This window comes from Colias philodice, chromosome 22 (assembly GCF_061535455.1).
Source record: "Colias philodice isolate Cphi_HAF_F1 chromosome 22, ilColPhil1 Martin Lab GWU primary, whole genome shotgun sequence".
NCBI lineage: Eukaryota > Metazoa > Arthropoda > Insecta > Lepidoptera > Pieridae > Colias > Colias philodice.
Window position 1 is genome coordinate 1,067,901 of NC_143107.1, and position 22,306 is coordinate 1,090,206.

The 22,306-nt window shown below is 32.2% G+C and overlaps 1 protein-coding gene across 1 annotated transcript in view; it reads right to left on the bottom strand.

Moving 5' to 3' along the window:
* Positions 1-22,306, bottom strand: part of LOC149478278 (protein madd-4-like) — a 273,451-nt gene that overhangs the window by 98,172 nt on the left and 152,973 nt on the right. The window contains exon 4 of the mRNA XM_089709471.1: positions 7,150-7,244. Within this exon, the coding sequence (XP_089565597.1) occupies positions 7,150-7,194 (45 nt within the window). The 5' untranslated portion in view covers positions 7,195-7,244. The remainder of the gene's footprint in view (positions 1-7,149; positions 7,245-22,306) is intronic.

Below are 22,306 nucleotides of genomic sequence, written 5' to 3' on the forward strand. Positions count from 1 at the left end.
CGTAAATATTACATGGACACGAGGCAATCTACTTCGAACATTATATTAAGTGTTATTGCTTTTCGGTCGGTATGATTATGGGATATGGGTGGGTCAAGGGATGTCAAACTAATTTTAACTTGAATGTAGATGTGGTCGGGTTAATAATTTGAACGATGTTTGGTGCGAACTGTTGAAATATATTTTTGTTATAATGCATGAAAAATACATAACAGTACATAGGTAGTAGTAACATCTTATAATATACTAGCGGTGACATGTTTAAACTATCCTATCTCTCAAGTTGGATCGAACTGCACATGGTGTGCGAATTTTATTATAATCGGTTAAGTGGTTTAGGAGTCCATTGAGGACAAACATTGTGACACGAGATTTATATACATATTTATAAGATTAGGAAAAAAGTGCTAAGATCTGTAGGGCTGAAATTTGGATAAGCTATTGCTTATCTTATGATTAAAATTAAGAAAAATGAATACGATATGATAGGTAATTTTAATCAGCAATTGTTTAAATTTTAAAAAGATCTGTAGGTATGTGATGAATATAACATAATATGGGATATAATTAACAATTACCAACAATGTAATGTTTGGTATACTGAAAAATAAAAATCTCAAAGATCTTTTAAAAACATTCGAATGTATTTAGAAAATTCTTTTTTGTGGTCTATTTTAGCGTCACTTATTTTAGCCACGCGGATTATTGGTTACAGTCTAGCTATGTGTACTGACAAAACGAAAAATTGTCAGTTGAACCACAGGCCAGAAACGCAGTAATCTCGTGCTTCAGTCTATATAAATATTTACCCAACTCCGAAAACTGCGACTGAATTTTTCCCATTTTCACTTCTCACTTCGTAAACGATATGCCGCGCTAACTTTTAATTAACATCCGAACCGTATTTCCCTAAAAAATCCTCTTTTCATCGAATAAAACAACTACTGGTTAGAAGTCAGATGCAATACCTGTATGGATTGAACTTACTTCTGTTTAAATTGGGTTTTAAGTAATCATGTATCTTTTTTGTGATTTGTTGGAGCTCTATTACATGGTATAGGTATTGGAATATTTGTGGATACATTGAAGAATAGATAATTCAGATACAAACATCTGTTTTAAATATAAATATATTCAGGCCCGGATTCAGTATGATTAGTTTCTAAAATGTGAAATGAAATAAGCAATATTTACTATCACTTCTAAGTCTCGATAAATGCTATATAGTTTTTAGTTTCCATATAAATTATACTACTAAAACATCAACAGCAAGAAACTGTTATGCCTATTACAGTATAATTTTTGTTTCTGCTTTATTAGGGAAGGTTTGGAAGGATGAGTCGAATTTTGCAAATAATAAGTTTTCTATACACGTTATATGACCTTTTTATCCCTGTTAATAAGTATTAAAACTTTCCTTTTTTGGTTGAAAGCTCCGTTATAAAGTAGCAACACACACAAACCCACACAACCTCAAGCCGTTTAATTCATCAGTCACTTAAAACTGAAATTCTGACACAAAAGCAGTAAATAACTTGTCAACGTGATCAAAGACGTTATTCGCGGAGCAAATTAAAACATGAACAGAAGTAGCGATACAAAGGCTTTGGTAAAAGGCTGTAAGATTGAAAAGTAAATCAATGTTTAGTGAATTTTGTTTATAGAATAACATCTTTTTTCGCTTGACGATTGCTTGATTGTTCTCTTTGTTTCTTTCTCTGTGTCGTGTTCTGTGAGATTTCATCAATCAAATGAGGTTTTATATTTTTTATAGTATGCTAGATTACGAATATATCGATAACAGTTTATTTATTCCTATACCATACTGCGTTACATGTTTCATCTGTGTAGGGATTAGCTTATAGTAAAGGTAATTCAACATTGATTTATTTGAAAAGAATTAGAAAATGAAATTGCGTGTGTATATTCATATTTATCATATTCATGTATATTATTTTATCGACCAGTTAAGTTATAATATGACAATGAAGAATGTTACTAGGTATGCCAAATCCCTTGAAATTGTGTCTCAGTAAAGCCTGTATGTATACAAATACAATAGTTTTTGTCGTAGTCAAAAATACCAAGTAGTTTTGATTTTATACGCATTCAAAGTTTCGAAAAATATCGAGTCCCGCTAATAGTCACGTGACCGCTTGTGACGTCACGTCACAACGCACCGCCGCGGCCGCGCAGTCGGCAGCGCTGTAGTAGGTGTTATAGCTTGCGCAGTATTTTGATGGGTTTTCATCCGCGAATTTCGTTAATAGTCCAATAATAGTAATTACTAATTATTATTCGTTTAATAAAATAACAGTCATGCCAAAGTTTCATCTTTATTTAATGGTTTCTCAAAATCTATTCTATACATATAATAAATCTGTAGAAGGGTCAATTCTGTACATTGAAAATATTGAAAAAAATAAATAGCAGGGGGTGTTACTGGATCGATACCAAACCCAAATATGTGATTAAAAAAATTTTTGTCTGTCTGTCTGTCTGTCTGTCTGTATGTGAAGACATCACGTGAAAACTAACGGTTCGATTTCGATGAAACTTGGTATAATTATACCTTATTATCCTGGGCGTAAAATAGGATACTTTTTATCCTGGAAAAATACGTAGAAAAAAAACAATCTTAATTTTTCAGTTTTATCCATAGACGTTGTTCTGTAGAACCGCGAACACACGTTGGGTATTATTATAGGCATAGCCGTATTTGGGTCCAATAGATATTTATAAGATGTTATTGTCAGAGTTACTCAAAATGGAGAAATAAACCATCCACGCGAAGACCGACATCCGCGCGGACGGAGTCGCGGGCGGAAGCTAGTATTCTATACGATTGCGTTTTTGCACTGCTGATCTCTGAGGTTTATCTTGATTTTCCTGACATATTTTGAATTTGTGTGGAACTATACCCTGTTTTTGTTTAATTCTTCTCCCGACCAACTTATATTTTAGTACCTATAGTTCTCCATATCATTCTCAACTTAAAACAAGAAAAATTCTTACTAGCCATCTACCTATACTTAGCCCATACGAGCAGAGCAGAAGCACAATCTAGTATAGATTAAAACTTGTATAGAAAACAAAGGATAACGCAAAACAGCTGCAATGTTCTCAAAATATTATAATATGTAGTACTATGTAAGAACACGGAAAATTCGCATAAGTATACGAAAAATCGCTAGCGGACTGAGTGAGCCAGATTGAGCGTGTTGTGGTGTGACGTCACACCATCACCGGGCGTTTACAACTTGTTTTACTTCTAAATCGGAAACTAATTGACGTATCGAAGTAATTTTTTCACTAGTATTATTTATTTTTGACAGAGAATATGGATTGCTAATAATCAAAATTAGTGAACATTCTCCATTACAAATAATAAAATTTACCCATCACTTTCACAATCTTACGAACGGAATCAGATTGATAATTTTTATTATTTACTTACTATCTTTTCTCAATTGTACAAATACATTTTTCTTTGAAAATCTCAAAAAATTCGCCTCCAATCAAAGAGCATTCGTGAATTTTCATTTATCCATACCTACTATATTCTTTGATCGTTTTTCCTCTCGCAATCAAAAATCTGTTCGTTTTCACAATGCTTTTGAAAACTTTTGTACTTTTCTGTAAGGAGCGTGAATTCTTTAGCTGCGGTATGAATACTGCATTTCAATTGCAACCCAAATACTGTAGGATTTGGGTTTATTTTAATTTGAATAATTCATGAATATTACAGGTTAGAGATTAAAATATGGTACGCTTATGTAGCTAAAAGTTCGTAGCTACTTTGAATTAAATTATTGTTAATTTCCTATTTTCGTTTCATTTTTGCAATAATGCATAGATAGGTTCAAATTCCAAAATAATTCATAATTTGGGTTCATCGAAGTAGTAATATTTATGAAGTTTAATATACGTATTACATGAAATTGTGAGGGAAGACTATTGAGCAGTAGCTGTATAAATAAAAAGTATACGTTCATTAATAAATTATACAATCATATCGGAGTTCCTTTAATTATAGTAATTGTTCGTATTCATTACTGAATTATTGGTTGTTAATAATGTTCCCTTACAATTGAAACCAACAGATGAAAAACCGTGATAATTGTGCTATTTCGAGAATAGTTCAATTGAAATTATTTAATTACGAATTAATTTATCAAGAAACAATTAACATGGAATATATTAAAAGGAAAGCGTTATCGAATGCTATATGCACGTTTGGAAATTGATTAATTACGAATATATGACTTATTTATTTCATAGTTTTGTCGCTGTTTGACTGACCTGTTGGCTTAGTTGCTAGTGGCCCTGCCTTCCAAGCCAGAGGTCGTGGGTTCGATTCCCACCCAGGGTAAATATTTGTGTGATAAACATAGAGGTTTACTCTCTATCTGGGTGTTAATTATCCATATAATTATTTATTTAAATTATACATGTATGTTTATCAGCCATCTGGTTTCCATATAAAACATGCGAAAGCTTAGTATGGGATCAGATCGTGCCGTGTGTGTGAAAATTGTCCTGTTCTGAAATATATTATCTTTATTGAACCGATCCAAGACCAATCAGTGTCATAGATTATAGAATTTTAAATTAAATAGAAACAATACAAACGGTAATTTACAATAGCAGATTATGGATGCTTCATTTTAGTATAAAGCGAACAGCGCCAGGTTTTCACAGCAAAATTGTAACTTTAACAAGTCACACAACCGCATAAATTCTATATTAAACCATAATCATCTTTAACATACATATTTCCTATTCCCGTAATACGACGAAATGAATTCAAATCCCGAAATTACTACAAACGATGACAAAGTAAATTTCTCTCGAAATTGACGTATTTTGATTAGAACCATACTTAGATCCTCGAAGGACCTCCGTCAAGTTGACGAATATCTGACGGTTATAAGGAACCTTGTTAATCACGGGTCTGACGAGTCTGTTCAATTTTGTTACATAGTCATGTTTTCGTAACAAATGGTGATGATAATTGACATTCGATTTGGGAAAGTTGATTTGTTGTGATGTTGTTTTTAATGGTCTATTGGAAATGGGACACTGATGTTGTTTTTAATGATTTTATATAAAAATGATATCAAATAAGTACATGAATAGTTTTATTGAAAACTAGCGGTCCGCCCCGGCTTCGCCCGTGGTACATATTTACGTTTTCTCCACATAAAAACTATCCTCGTACTTCAAGGAATATAATAAAAAAAGTATTATCGAAATCGGTTAGGCCGTTCTTGAGTTATGCGCTTACCAACACATTTTGCGATTCATCATCACTACATAGTATAAAACAAAGTCGCTTTCCCTGTCCCTATGTCCCTTTGTACGCTTAAATCTTTGAAACTACGCAACGGATTTTGATGCGGTTTTTTTTAATAGATAGAGTGATTCAAGAGGAAGGTTTATCACTACATAGTATAAAACAAAGTCGCTTTCCCTGTCCCTATGTCCCTTTGTACGCTTAAATCTTTGAAACTACGCAACGGATTTTGATGCGGTTTTTTTTAATAGATAGAGTGATTCAAGAGGAAGGTTTATATGTATAATAACATCCATTAAATAGTGGAGAAGTACTGTTATTTTTGAGGTTTCTAATGTGATGTCGTAAAAAATTACATTTTTTTGAAAACGCAGGCTGAACCCTACGAGTTTTATCAAAATAATGTACTAAGTATTATACACATTGAAAAGGTCTACAGAAAAGTCCGCGATGGTATATGTCTATCTCTTATGGCTGACCCACAATAACTTTTTTTTGTCATTTACTTTTTACGACAAATAATGGCTAATTTTCGATGCGATTTTAACCAATACAGCATTAATCCTTAACCAATTAAATACCTTGAATACATTGTTCATTTAATATAGATCTATATGGCCCTTTACACCGTATGATTTAAGTGAATATTTTCGAAGATATTACAGATTTAAAAATTGCGGGACGTAGCGTTTGCGGCGGTACCGGCCGGCCACCCGGCTATATCTATTTTATACCCGTGCGAAGCCGAAGCGGGCCGCTATGTTTTTATATACAACGTTCACAGTTTTTCTGTAGTGTATTTAGTATCAGCATTGCACCCGTGCGAAGCCGGGGCGGGTCGCTAGTTTTTATATATAAGAAGATTAAAGATTGTAAATAGCTGTGTATTTGTATTTAGTTAATTTAGTGGTGCAATATTTTGCTCATTTTATATCGTGGTTAATTACTGTTGACGAAAATTAAACAATATGATGTTGAGGGGTTGTTGAAGTTTTAAAAATGTTAAGGTATAATAAATTATCTATGACGAGTATAATATTAATATCTATTTAACTTTAGGCACGTTGGGAGTAAAATTTCAAGGTCGCGTCATGGCAATACCGTCATGTCATGGAATTAGGCGATGATTTTAGTATTTTTCAATCTTGCTAAAGAAGTTTCACTTCTGACACGTGTGCTCGCCACACACGCTCTTTTTAATGGAAAATTAATTGTCTCTACAAAGTCTTTATCTCTATAATAAGATAGATCATACTAGCATTATATTAATTTACAATTAGCATAGAACGTAAAGTTAGGAACACAAGAGAATTCTCGAAATACTAATAACACTTGGCGGTACATTCTGAGTTAAGAGCACTTTAACAGTTGCATGTTAATTTCCGTATTCTGAGTTGGATTAAGATATAATAAATACGCAGTAATAATTTATTATGCAGAAGGAAGAAATTTTTTCCCCTTGTCTCCATGATTTTTGTACGGCGTTGCGGAATAATGGATTAAAAGCAGTATTGAAATAGTATGACACAGATGCCGTAAAAAATCCGCATCAAGTCCATTGCGTAGTTTTAAAGATTAAAACATACAAAGGGACATAGGGACAGAGAAAGCTACTTTGTTTTATACTATGAAGTGATTGACTACATAAATAAACTTTTCATTCGTTTTTTTTAAACATTTGAAATCTTAACGACATTGTGATTATATACCAGCTCATTACCCACGGCTTGATCACTCGCGTGCTTTTCATTTTGAACGTGTGCTTTTTTTTAACTATTATTTTTACTTTTTTTTTACTTACTTTAAAATTTATTACTATCACAACAAATTAATTTAATAAATAATAAACTTACAATTATCGTAAGAACCACCGCCAAAAAGATGAGACCCCGCAACATTTTGTCAAAATGTGTCCTCTGATGTCATATTACTGAGTTACGTCATTGTCCTGAAACAAAAGAAAAATAAATTAAACTTCCTGTGATCAAAATATTATCATTATTATTAATATCCAGTTTTTTTAAGTGAACCTTCTTTAGATGCGTTGAGAGTAAAATTTCAAGGTCATGGCAATACAGTCAAGTCATGGAGTAAGGCAACAATTTTGGTATCTTTGAATCTTGCTAAAGAAGTTTCACTTCTGACACGTGTGCTTGGCACTCACGCTCTATTTCTTCAGAAGCTTTCCTTACCGAGAACTGAATCCACAACCTCTCAGTTATAACATTACTTATAACCAATATACCAATGGGATTCAATGTCTTAATTATAAAATAACAGAGAAAGTATAATTTCCTTTTTCCTAATGTAATTAAGAGTTTAATGAACTGGATAATTAAAAGTATTTTAAACTGTTTTCAAACAAAAATCTACTTTATAATCTGAACAAGGCTTCTTTTATAAGCTTTTGTATTATATTGTATGTGCTATAAAGGACTATATTCATATGATTATAGTTTTTTCTAAGGCTTCTCTATCTACATATTTTAATGTTACTTATATAATATTATTATACTAGCCCGCGGCTTCGCCCGCTCTGTCTAAATCCTAATAAATTATTTATACTTCCTCTTTAATCACTCTGTCTATTAAAAAAACCGCATCAAAATCCGTTGCGTAGTTTTAAAAATACACTTTATACAACAAAATATCTTATTTATGAAGTGTGTTAGTTTCAAAGAGGTAGGTAGCTTCAAAGAGGGGGGTTACAGGGGAACGTTGTCGGTCGAATATTATGTGTTTAGATTATATTATTTAAAAAATATTAATGCTATGAACTAATTTACATAGTTAAATTTAATCATCGATATCTTCGTTAATAGCAGCTCGTTCCAGTTGGATAATAAATTCATAGAAAAAAATAAAATTTCTTAAAAATTATTCGAAAAAAAAGAGTCATCAACAATAAATCGAACATATCACCGAACAGAGTCACAGTTAACATTTTGATTCGAGGCCGTCTATCAAAAATTTCTAAATAAAATTCCATACACACGATGTTCGAACGTGACAGAAGCGAGAAACAATATGAAACGCTTCGATATGTAAAGCAAATAACATGTTCTCGACTGATTTATTGTCGCCCCTTGTTTAGTTTTACCATTTGGAAAACGTGTTCTAACGGTTTTTAGAATTTCGAATTTGCCTCTCGGACTATGGAGTTGGCTTTTTTGTGGGAGATTTTTAAAGGAATTCCTGAACCTGTGGGCTCTAGTTTTCCAATTATATTTAACGAATAATCCAAAATTAGTATAATAAATTGTATGGTAATTAAAGCAGTAGAAAAAATAGTTGCTATAATAGTTTTTTTTTTTTTTCATATGAAAGAAGGCAAACGAGCATGTGGATCGCCTGATGGTAAGCAATTCCACAGCCCATAGGCATCTACAGACGTGTCCGAGGATGTGTTGCCGACTTTTTAAGGTGGAGGTATATTCTCTTTTTAAATGCCTGTATTAATTATTGTAAAATAGCCCTGAAAATCTAAAAAATCTTCAATTAGGTAATTTTTATGTTTTTTTTTCTTGAGGGCGATTAAAAATAGTGTTATTTAATATATAATATTAATTAAGTATTCAATAGAAATATTATAATAATAATTCACGAATTTTTTTTTGGTGTTTGCAACTATGTATAGTAGGTACGAAAATTAATACACTCATAGCAAGAGAGAGTATATCTATTGCCTATTAAAATCAATGTCTATGACTAACACGGCCTTCGGAATATTGATGTACTATTCTGGGCTCAATAAAAACTTCTTCGAAAGCAGATACACAGTGTAAAGACATATAGCATTTCGTCACGCGATACAATCACGCTACGTTTGCCATTTACAGGCGTAATTTTCATGTATGAACGACTAGTTTCAGCCCGTAGCTTTGTTCGCATAAACATTTGTAATCTAGATTTCATAGTAATCTACATTTGACAAAAATCTACTGATATTATATATAGCTAGCGAGAGTAGCTCTATAAATAAATAAATATAAATAGATATTTCAGGACAATTTTCACACACGGCACGATCTGATCCCATACTAAGCTTTCGCTTGTATTATGGAAACCAGATGGCTGATATACATACATATATAATTTTAAATAAATACTTATATAGATTATCAACACCCGGACACAGAGCAAACATCTATGTTCATCACACAAATGTTTGCCCCGGGTGGGAATCTAACCCACGACCTCTGGCTTGGAAGCCCTGCCTTCCCCTGCCTTCGGCACTACCAAGCCAACCGGTCAAATAATTTAAATGTAGAAATAGAAAATAGCGTGTAATAAAACAAGTGTCAATTTTCATTCGTCTGTTAAAATGTGTTATTATTCAAAACTAGCTGTGCCCTTCGGTTTTACCCGCATTGCTCCGCTCTTGCTGGTCTTAGCGTAATGATATATAGCCTATAGCGTGTTGATAAATGGACTATCTAACACCGAAATAATTTTTCAAATCGAACCAATAGTTCCTGAGATTAGCGCGTTTAAACAAACAGACAAACTCTTCAGATTTATAATATTAGTATAGATTAATTGATGAGGGAAAAATTGTTTACAAACGCTCAGGCCTTGGTGTGTTGAGAAATACTCGTATAAAACCAGAAATAAGAAAACATTAGACCCGCCATTGTATTCGTCGTACAAAGCAGATTTACTGAATGTATTTTTCATCACGAGACGTGCTGTGAAATTCAGGTGAGAGTCGTCAGAATGTAACTCGAATAAGTTAATTTAAAATAATATGTAGGTATACATATTCTGACAATTCAACGGTGTTTCTATATGTATAAATTTTTGTATGTAAATAAAAAATAAATAAATAAAAATAAAAAATAAAAAAGCCTTTTATTTCCTTAATAAAATATGTTTTACATTTCAAGTGTTCTTAATGTTAGTTGATTTTTACAATGACAAAATTAAAGTAAATTATTCTAAGTTAAACAGCTAATAAATATGTTTCAGATTTCAAGTGTTATAAATAAATTTTTGTATGTAGGTATAAATAAATAAATGATTGAGATTGATATTTCAGTAAATAATACACTCAATTTTGGGTACATGTTAAATTGGTGGTATAGGTTAGGTTCCTAATAAAAGGGCTAAGGGCCTATTCCTAATAGAAGGCAATTCTTCCTTAAAGATTCCAACAAATATATTGAGAATCGTCTCTTTATGTAACTTCCATTACACTGAAATAGATCACCTGATAACTCATTAAGAAAATAAACTAGTAACAAATACGTTTTCCCTTAACTCCCGAGGGACGTTTGCTAATTAGAAGGGAAATTAGAAATGAACCTTTCTAAGTATTTGTTACGCAATTATTTCTTTAACAATGAATAACTGATGTAACCCATTTAGTTATAATTGACGTATGCTAATGATTAGGAAAGATTAATAATGATTCAGTTAAATATTATATGCTAAAATAAAAAATTTGAATTTTAAAAGCTAATTTTCGTATGTAGAGACATATAATGAGAAAGTGGAAAAGTTTGAATTAGCCTATGTCTGAAAGAAAAATGCGTCATTGAAATTACATTCAGCTTACGAAAGTTATGTAAGATTGAAACTATTGAAAATTGTACATTTTCCTGTTTTTTGTTAGAAAATAAAACATCATTCTACCACATTTTGAAGTGAAAAATTTAGTGTAACTTTTTTTCGTTACGCGTGACATTTTTCCGTTACGCGCCATCTTTTTCTTATCCCTGCCACGCGTGATTCGACGTATTTCTGTAAATGTGCATACATATTATAGTAAATTATTTTTTGAAAAATAAGGTCATAAAGAAGTTTCACTTCTTACGTGTGTTAGTACACGCTTTTTGAAGTGAAACTTCTTTATCGGGGTTGGAAAAAAATTTAGTGTAACATTTTTTCGTTACGCGTGACATTTTTCCGTTACGCGCCATCTTTTTCTTATCTCTACCACGCGTTATTCGACGTATTTCTGTAAAGTTGCATATAGTAAATTATTTTTTGAAAAATAAGGTCATAAAGAATTTTCACTTCTTACGTGTGTACACTAGTACACGCACACATTTTTTTTGTTTTTTATTAAACTACATGGTCTAAGATTAAATTGATAAAACGACCTTCACCAATCTGGTTAATAAATGAAAACTATGTTATATTATATTAAATAGATTACAAGTTGGTTCATAACAAAATTCAGTACAGTTATGATTGACTAGCTGTGCCCCGCTCAGCCTTCTTCGATAAATGGGCTATCTAACAATGAATTCGTCAAATCGGACCAGTAGTTCCTGAGATTAGCGCGTTCAAACAAACAAACAACCTCTTCAGCTTTTTGATATTAGCACAGATTTCTATGTCATGTCGTTTAGATTGTAGTGCATTTATCTATGACTAGCGGTCCGCCCCGGCTTCGCCCGTGGTACATGTTTACGTTTTCTCTACATAAAAACCATCCACGTACTTCAAGGAATATAATAAAAAAAGAATTATCGAAATCGGTTCAGCCGTTCTCGAGTTATGCGCTTACCAACACATTTTGCGATTCATTTTTATATATAAGAAGATAATACATAGGTATCACAAAATGGGAACAAACAAGTGTCAATCTAGATATCAGTAATAACCGGTATATAGTTATAATGGCAGATTTATGTTAATTTCGAGTGAGCTATTAAGCTAAGCTTATCAGGTGTTCAGTTACTAACTTGTTGATAACGTTTGTGGTAGTGATAAGGGAGTGATAATACTTATAGGGCTAGATTTATGCTTCGTGTGATTGCATCAGATTTCGCATATATTTCTATCCTTCTTTTCACTACTTGCCTATGTTCTTTTCGCGAAAAAAGTAATTTAAATTCTACTTCAGGATACCATCTATATAAATATCAAACTTCGTTTAAATATCTAAAACTTGGTTTGGATTTGGTATGGAAACGTAATTTCATTCATTTGTTTTGATTCTTTTACTCATTGTAATTTAGGATGTTCATCACATGTTTTTCTCATTGACAGGATCGAACCTACACCTTCTAACGGTAATCACAACGTTAATAACAGCTCTACCCATTGTACCAATGAGATCGCCAATAGGTATATCATACAGAACTGTATAATATTTTGCTTAAAATACCCCACAATATATTATTTTTATATAATTTTATATTTTACACGGGTGTAATTTTTTCTGTAAGATCTCCAAATAAATAAATAAATTATACAATGCAGAACATAATATCGTAAACTTAAATTTATATTACCACATGTGATTGTTAACAAAAATGTCCGTCTTGTATGTAAATAAGCTCGCTCAATCCGTTAAACAATTTCACGTGTGCAAATTTCATTTTCAATTTTTTTCACTGTTCACTGAAAAAAAAGACGAACAAAATAAATTATTTGCAAAAGAACAAAAAACAACGAAATTGGACCGCGCCACGAAACTCTTTGTGTAACGAACGAAATAATTAAACGAGCTGAGAATAAAGAAAAATAAAATTGAAACTTTTACATTTTACAGCGATACCTATAATGGGAGGCCGGTTTCGTATGGGATAGACAGGGACGCAAATAGTGATTGATCTTTTGGGAGAAAAAGAAAAAAATATTTTTAGGTTATTGAGGATAAAGGTTCACGAAAATTAATAAAAAAATTTAATGTTAAGGTTAAACAAATTAATTACTATGTACTGTCCTACGCCGCATGTCTATGTGTGCGCAAAACTTAAAAGCTGCTGAACCGATTTTCATTCTGTTTTCACCAATACATAGCTTAATTTTCGAGGGACGTTTCAGTTTTTATCAGTATTCAGTTTATTATCTATTTTCATTTTCAACACAAGCGAAGAAAAACTACTTCATAAAAAAGGTAAAATATCAAAATGTTATTCCTTTCGCACTATGAAAGTCCCATTTATGTGAAACACCCCGATCCGTTTCGATAGCAGATTGGAGATTTTAAATTCATTAGTTTAATTACTCTTCTTTCTTTTAACACAGATTTACATTTACATTTTAACGAGTGTTAAACAATACTTTTAATTAATATCAATATTAATTTTCTTTGTACTTTGATGTACTGAAAATGGTACATAGTTTTTTTTTTTATTTACAAGGAAAATTTTAATGAACATGTTTAACAGGAAATTGATGTTATAGTTAGTAGCTCATATTCATAAAGATTTCAATATTGGACGATAAATTACAGTGACGTTGTTTAATATAGGAGCTTATTAAATTAACAAATAAATTCATTTGGTCTCACAAATAAAAACGAAAAGGAAAATCTAAACACTTCAATTTAGGTTCAGATAAATTATGACATTATATTATGTTGACCTAATATGAAAAAAAAATAATAAAAATAGTTTAAAAAAAATATTAGACAAGGCTTCAGTTAGCTTATAAATTTCTTCCTATGCTACTTTGGAAATTATAAATATCTAATTTATTGTTATTTTAAATACACAATCATGCATTAAAACAGTAATTTATTGTAAAAACGACCGGACCATAAAACTAAACATTAAAACGCAACCGCATAATTCGAAACCATTGATGTTTATATGGTAATACCATTCCTATAACGTCACTACAACACATTAACAATATCAATCACAGCTACTCGATAACAGATGGCGCTGCACTTTGGCGCGAAGCCAGATGTTCAATTGGCCGCTTATCTATGGACAACGCGTTTGAATTGTTTATGGGTGTACAGCCTAATTTTAGGCTAAATTAAAAAGAGTGTGTGTGCCGAGCTCACGTGTCAGAAGTGAAACTTCTTTGGCAACATTCAAACCAATCTACGACGTGACGGTTTTCCATGACGCGACCTTGAAATTTTACTCTCAACGCGCCTAAAGAAGTTTTACATCAAAAAGTTTATTATTTTAGGTTATGGTTAGTTAAAAGAGCTTTTGTTTACAAACTCTAGGTTTTTATGACTTCACTTGGCCACTTATCTCTAGACTATATTATTATTTTACAGTATCTGTATATATAAGTTATACAGGGTGTCCCACTATTGGTATACTAAGCGCGAAGAGACTTGTAGTCCTGCATACACTGATCACGTAAAAAATACTTAAACAACAAAATTACGTCAAAAATTTTTTGCTAAATTTTTCCTGAAAATCCATGTTTTCTTCTCTAGCTTCGCGCAGCCGGCATATACCGCTTCGCTAATGTGAGCATTTTGTCTATGAAAACATAATCTTAAACGATAGCTCACGTGTGGGTGGCAAAGTTGGGCGGGTTGCTTGTTTTGGGTGTACACATAGAGTTTTAAGAAACAAAGAAAAATTCATCTATTTGAAAAAAATGGGTCTGCAATTTTATAAGTATTTTTTACGTACTCAGCGTTTGCAAAACTATAACCTCCTCTGAGCTTAGTATACCAACAGTGGGACACCCCTGTATAAAAAGGTGTTGTCATGAGTTGTTATTTGAAATGAAACGAATAGAGCGAACTCAGTCGTACATTTTCTAATATTTTTCTATGAATTAATTTTGATGTTTATTGTTGATGGTCATTAGTTCATAAATATTTGTCGCTGCACAGCCTAATTTTACATTTCATTAAAAAAGTACAATATTTTTTATTTAATTATTAAAATATTTATATAATTGGGGTTTTGCAATACACGTTCGTGTACCTTGTCTTTATGAATCAACTAGCTTCCGCCCACGACTTTGTACGTGCATCCTATTATTATAAAATCCTTTCTTAGCGGATGGATACGTCCTAACATCTACCTGCATGCCAAATTTCAGCCCGATACGTCCAGTGGTTTGGGCTGTGCGTTGATAGATCACTATATCAGTCACCTTTGAGTTTTATATATATATAGATTTTTTAATCACAAGTAACGGAATAATATAATGGATTAAACGGAGATTATCGAGGTGGAATTAATATTTAACTATTTTGTTATGCATACTGTATGTACCTAGATTTAGAAAATACAATTTTCAGAATTGTGTAATGTACTGTTTCCCTTAATGAATAACAGTAATATGTCCAAAACTATCGATGTTAAATCATGTGTTATCAAATGATCGACTTGGCAAACTCAAATTATAACTTTCAAAATTATACAATCCTCAAAAATAATATGACGCCATTAAAGACATAACAAATAAGAAATCAGTTCAATTTTACTAAAAGCTAACACCAGCTACAAATATTTAACGTGAAAATTGCAAAATTCCATATTCACGCAAACCCTTTATTATGATATAAACAAAATACGTATGAAACGACATAACCGCGGTAGTTTATTATGAATCCGTGACTTGGCAATCGCTGACAAGAAATTGGGTCGAGTACTTGCGTATGGGGAGAGCGGTGTTTAAGCACTTTCATGCTTATTTTTACAGAACCAAAAAGTAATAATAATATACGACATTTTTTGCTATATTTTAGTAGAAAGGCCATAGTCTCTTATAGTCTTTAATACCGGTCCATTAGCATCCTATTCCATAGCCCAGTTCATTTTGTTTCCTCATCTTACAATTATAGTCCTACATCTGCCGCGGACTGCCCAGGGCTGTATCTCTATGCAGGCAGGCTGCGGCTGGTGTCCTACAACACATTAAAGTTCTCTAAAGGGCCTATGCGTGTCCCCACGTAAGTCTTCCAAAGGACCGGGTACCTTCTCTATGATGGTATCCGAGTATTATGGAATTGATATACGATAGGTATATTTTATAAATTTTGGTGTGTTGTATTCTAATACTGAACAACATTGAATACGAGATTTCATTTACAATAAAAGATCGCGAAATAATGCTCTTGCTCTAGCTCTTGCTCTATGTTCGTTTTATAGCATTCAAATGCTTTTTAAATGAGAAATTTTTGAAGAATACATTCGCCTTACCGGTATGAAAGACGTGGCTTCAAATCCCGTCTTGTGATTGAATTTTATCTATTCCTTAAAAATTTCACATTTCTAAAATATAGTTTACTAGCTTCCCACGTGCAGCTTCGCCGGCTTTGTAGAAAACTTAACAAATTATATACTAAAACCTTCCTCTTGAATCACTCTATCTATTAAAAAAAATTCGTTGCATAGTTTTAAAGATGTAAGCATACATAGGAACGAAGTACGAACACAGCGATAACGACTTTGTTTTATACTATGTAGTGATTAGTGATTCTGTATCTAAATTAAATTGTAAAACTGACATGATTAAAAAGAGCAACTATGGAGTTTCTTGCCGATTCTTTTCCGTAAATACTGCTTTCCGAATCGGTGTTAAATGTTAAAAATATGTAATGACGTTTCAAAAGTGCGTCTAGAAGAAGTCTTTGAATAAATAAATGTTTGAAATGAAATGAAATGAAAAATACTTTATTGCACACTTAATACAGGATTATAAACTAACTGTTTGAGTTTGAGTTTGAGTTTGAATCTGCTGTATCTTACCATGATGTCTTATATCAGTAGATATTATTTCGAGAGTGGGAAAGTGATGGCGCTAGCTGACCTATCTCTGTCCTTTTTCCACATTGGAATTAATTTTGCTTTAAGATATCGTGGTTATTCTAGGTTGTCTAAACTTGTAACTTGTCTAATATGGAAGATAAAAACCCATGGAGGGTTGTCGCGTAAAAACCACAGGACAGTTCTTTGGCATATTATGATAATATATATGTACAGTTACTTACATATTTTGTAAAATTAAAATTGTAATACTGAAATGATTTAAAAGAGCAACTATGGAGTTTCTTGCCGATTCTTCTCCGTAGATACTGCTTTCCGAATCGGTGGTAAATGTTAAAAATATGTAATGACGTTTCAATAGTGCTTCTAGAAGAAGTGTTGTAGGGCGATAGACCCAGTGATGGGCTGCGTGGCTAGTGTTGGAGGGATTTGTTATAAAATTAAACTAAAATTGACACTAATTAATTTATTACTAAAATCACTGTTCTACTTGTTTGTTACAAAACACTGTTATACTTTTACTTGCTAATGTTTTACTGTTTACGATACCTAGTATTTGCTGACTAGGCTGTTCGGTGGTCATTGCACCGAACAAGTGTAATTGAATAAATAAATGTTTGAGTTTGAGTTTGAGTTTTAATCTTCTGTATCTTACCATGATGTCTTATATCAGTATTATTTCCAGTGTCAGAAAGTGATGGCGCTAGCTGACCTATCTCTGTCCTTTTTCCACATCCAATGGTAACACTATTTACTTAATTAATACGAGGTTGAAAGGTGAAACAATTGCAAAATAAAACACTACACGAGCTTACACTAGCTAGGGAATAGCTAGAATATTTTCCTATTGTTTTCAATGCGTAGGAGGCTTGTTAATGTTGAAGTTTCATTATAGTAAACAGATTTTAACGAGGTAACTAATAAATACAATTTTTTTAAATTCTAAGAGCGTTATTCTGAGATGAAAAGCAGTACCATAACCAAAGCATGCTTTTATAAAGTATTACTCACTAGCTTTCCGCTCGCGGCTTCGCCCGCTTTGTCTAAAACATAATAAATTATATAATAAAACCTTCCTCTTGAATCACTCTATCTATTAAAAAAACCGCATCAAAATCCGTTGCGTAGTTTTAAAGATTTAAGCATACATAGGGACATAGGGACACAGAAAGCGACTTTGTTTTATACTATGTATTGATTTACCATGTTTATAATATTCTTATGGGGGTAAGTAACACGGCTTGCGGCAGTGTTGATATATTTTTATTGGATTCTTTTAACTAACTATATTTCTTTATGTGTTATAAATAAATTAGTATAACTTGTACAATTTAATTAAAACAAACGCTATCGCTTATGCCATAATCCCAAAAATAAGTAGTCAGACGAACTCTGATTCTTCATCAATCATATATTCTACCTCATTATTTGCTCGCCGCCATCTTCCTTACCCAAATTGACGGCAACCGGGCCCCTTTATGTGTGACTAAAGATTTGTGGATGTTGCTTAGTGGCTATAAAAATCAAAGGATTTTTACATAACTAACTTCGTAAAAAACTGTTTTAAAGGCGTCTAATAATAGATATAAATGATACAGTTGGATAAAAATTAAGAAAAAATTTGCGAAAGACTGAAATAAAATCCGCTTTGAAATTATGCAAGGATTTTTTGTTGGCTACAAACTAGTGAAAAAAAGATGTACTAAAAATTATGAAGCATTTTTTGTATACCAAATTTTTTTCGGAAACAGTTATTAAATATCGATATGAATAATAATATAATTTGATAGCTAAAAATTAATGAACAAAATGATGAACGAAAAACTGGAATTAAAAATCGGCATTTAGGTATTTTTATTACAAAACATCTCTCACTCTATGATGACTTCATTCAACTTAAGTTAAAATCCATCAAGTCGTTTGTACAGTACACAAAGTGCCAAATCTATACTAATATTATAAAGCTGAAGAGTTTGTTTGTATGAACACGCTTATCTCAGAACGACTGGTCCGATTTGAAAAATTCTTTCGGTATTAGATAGGCCATTTATCGAGGTAGGCTATAGGCTATATATCATTACGCAAAGACCATCAGATGAAAACGCAGGGCGCAGCTAGTAAACTATACACAGACAAACAATATTATGTACACGTAATATAACCCATATCTCGTGAATTTAATAACAAATTGAATAACCCTTCTATTAGCTTTTAACACTTATATTATAGTTTCCATATAAATCAATATTCCACAAGGGAACTGTCTTTGTTAGCGGTAATGTAGCAAACGCCGCGGCTTTGCGGCTTGAGGTTTTTCCGTTCATATAGAAAGTAGCTTTGTGCCCGCGGAGTCGCTCGTTAATAATTTCAGTTTCATATGATTTACAGATTTTCAGTTTTATGAATTACTAGCGGTCCGCCCCGGCTTCGCCCGTGGTACCTACATATTTCGCAATAAAAGGTAGGCTATGTTCTTTCTCAGGGCAAATGATGAAATTTCAAATTTCATCAAAATGGGTTGAGAGGTTTAAGCGGAAAAGCGTAACGGATAGACAGACAGAGTTACTTTCGCATTTATAATATTAGTAGGGATTATTTAGCATAATTAGTCCTTTTAATAAAAAAGTGTGTGCGAAAATTAATATAATAAATAACATTTAACTTATATTTATTATTTTATTTACTCTCTTTTATCTTTATTTTCATTGCCACCCGTGTACCCATTTAATATTAATTTTTATCCTTTACCTTGGGCAGCCTGGAAGAGATCGCTGATAAGCGATAAGGTTGCCTTATGTGCTGTGAATGTTTCCTTTTCTTTTAATATTATAGATTGAAAAATTTGTAATGGTACATAAAACTGTTAAATAAATAAATATTTCAAGGTGTCCTGGAGAAAATTCAAGAGTGATATACATAACAATTACTGGACAATCACAATGACTATCATGAATCTAAATACAAATACGTCGCACAACTGCTAAAAATAACCGCTCCTTAACTTGTGTTTTACATTAATTCATTTTTCATTAAAAATTAGTTAGCTACAAGTATAAAATAAATATGTTAGATATTATTTAGACAGACTTACTTTGATCGTAACCTAACTTCTAAATAACAGCACCTTTAGACCGTAAAAGCTTTATACAAAAGTCGTGCCATAGAAGATGCCTTTATTCAAATTGGCTAAAAATCAAGTGTTACCCGTTACCCTTTGTCACTTTAACCAAAGGGCTCAGGTCACGTCGTGAGACGCTATTGTAAAGCCCATTGTTTGAAAGTCGGTTAACAAGAGCTATTGTAAGATAAATTACTAGATTGATTTAATTATTTTGAAATTGTCCACGATTAATGGTCTTGCTTGACGGGTGATTTGGGAGATGTGTATCGCTTTTGTTTATTTTTGGAGTTCATTTTTCAGTACTAATATAATTTAAGACTGTAAAAGAGCAACTACGGAGTTTCTTGCTAGTTCTTCTCGGTAGAAACTGCTTTCCGAATCGGTGGTAAGTGGTAAAACTATGTTATGACAAAAGTGCTTCTAGAAGAAGTGTAATTGAATGAATAAATGTTTTAGCTGTCATTTCTAAGCTTGACTTTATAGCGATTCTTTTCTTGCATGATTGTTGATTTAAAGGAGAAATTAATATTGTGTGAAAAGTTGGTGAATGATCCATGGTGTTATCGCTATGCATAGGCTGTAAAAATAATGTACCTAGTTAGCAAAATAATTAAAAGGTATTTCGGTTCATCCTACTACTATCATAAATGCAATAGTTTTTTTGAGAATGGATGGATGTTTGTCACTCTTTCACTCAAATACTGCTGAACCGATTACAGTGAAATTTGCTACCTAGGTAGGTAGCTGAAGACTCCGAATAAGACAAAGGCTTTTTATCCCGGAAATCCAATAGCAACGGGAACTATGCGGTTTTTAAAAAAAAACGCGGGCAAAGCAGTATAGTGTCGATCTCGCAGATAACTAGTTAAATCATCCATTTCATTAATTAACTAAGCATAACGACGTACTTTAATATGTCCATTTGTGTCACTGATATGGCACGAAGCTTGATCCTCAACTCCTTCAAACTATATCAATATAACCGTATAAGTTTAAACTCTTTACAACATATGATTTGGCAGGACTAAGGACTTGACTCGTTTGGCAGTCGCCCGGGTGCGCTCGGCCAAGTAAGTTTTAACGACTGTTATACAGATCTATGCTATTGGTTCAAATTGAGGGATTGCCTTGTTTGTGGATTTTTGTTTGAGGTTGTAGGGGATGTTGATTGATGTAGAGTTAAGAGTATATATTTTTATGCCATGGACTTGACTGAAATGAACATTGTATCTTGTGTATGTTAATCAAAGTGTACTTACATTAAAGAATAGAATATAATCATTTGAAACTTAAAAGCTTCGACATATAGTATGGAAAGGAAAAATTAACGAAACTGATTACTTATGTATAGTATTATATTATCTATGATACATTTTTAAAACTTATACCAATCCCCTTTTGTAGCCGTTGGAATACATTAAATAAAACTAAATTGCCCGACTCATTACATACGCATAATAAGTTTAATTGAGTTATTATTTAATCATTGACTCTAATTATTTCTTATTTATCCTTAAATACGTGATACATAAAATACTTAGGAATTAAATATAAACGAACTCTGTCGCTGAATAAGCACTACATGTTGACATCTATACGATCTATTCAAATGGAAAATATGTAAATTTTACTATCCCATATTTACGTAGGCCTTGCTCTAAAACACCACAATAAAATACGAAATTTGTTGACCTAATTAAATAGGTACGTTTTTTATTTAATTAAGAACATGTCGAATACAAACAAAACATAAGTATAACATAAATAAACGTTTAAATGTGAGGAGAAATTTGTGCGGAGGCGTTGAGACGGTATCGGCCCAAGAATCTACCAATTACGTGGGGAATAACGAGCCATAGAGCTAAGGGAGTATAGAGCGGCCCTTATTGAGAGATAAGTATACGATATATGCAACGGTTTATAGTAAGTGTGTATTGAATAGTAACATAAGAACGAAACGATTAACATATTTTCAGCGGTCTTTAACTAGTGGGTATGAATAGCAATAAAAAAGCTTAGATAGCTAAAAAACAAAGATTAAAGAGGAAAAAACAACTATAAAGATATAATTTTTTAAGCATTTGAATGTCATAAACCAAAATATCAAATTCAACTATAAAGATAGTTTTCTGCTATTTTGTTTAACGTATTCAATAAAAACTCCAACTTAATGTTTCTATATCATAATAATTAAAATCATATTAGTACAATATTTCAATCAATTAGTATTCCTTATACATACAGGCAGTAAACATTCCACTATAAATGAACTATAAATAGTAGTGTCCGACCGAAACTGGTTTCTAGGCCGAAACCGAAACCGAAACCGAATGTTCGGCCGTGGCTTCAGTTTCGGCCGAAACCGAAACCGAAACCGAAACTCACGTGGTCAAGTATGAAATTTCTAAAAATACTGAACTTTGGTGCATTTTACCTATTATTTTGCCTTAATTAGGG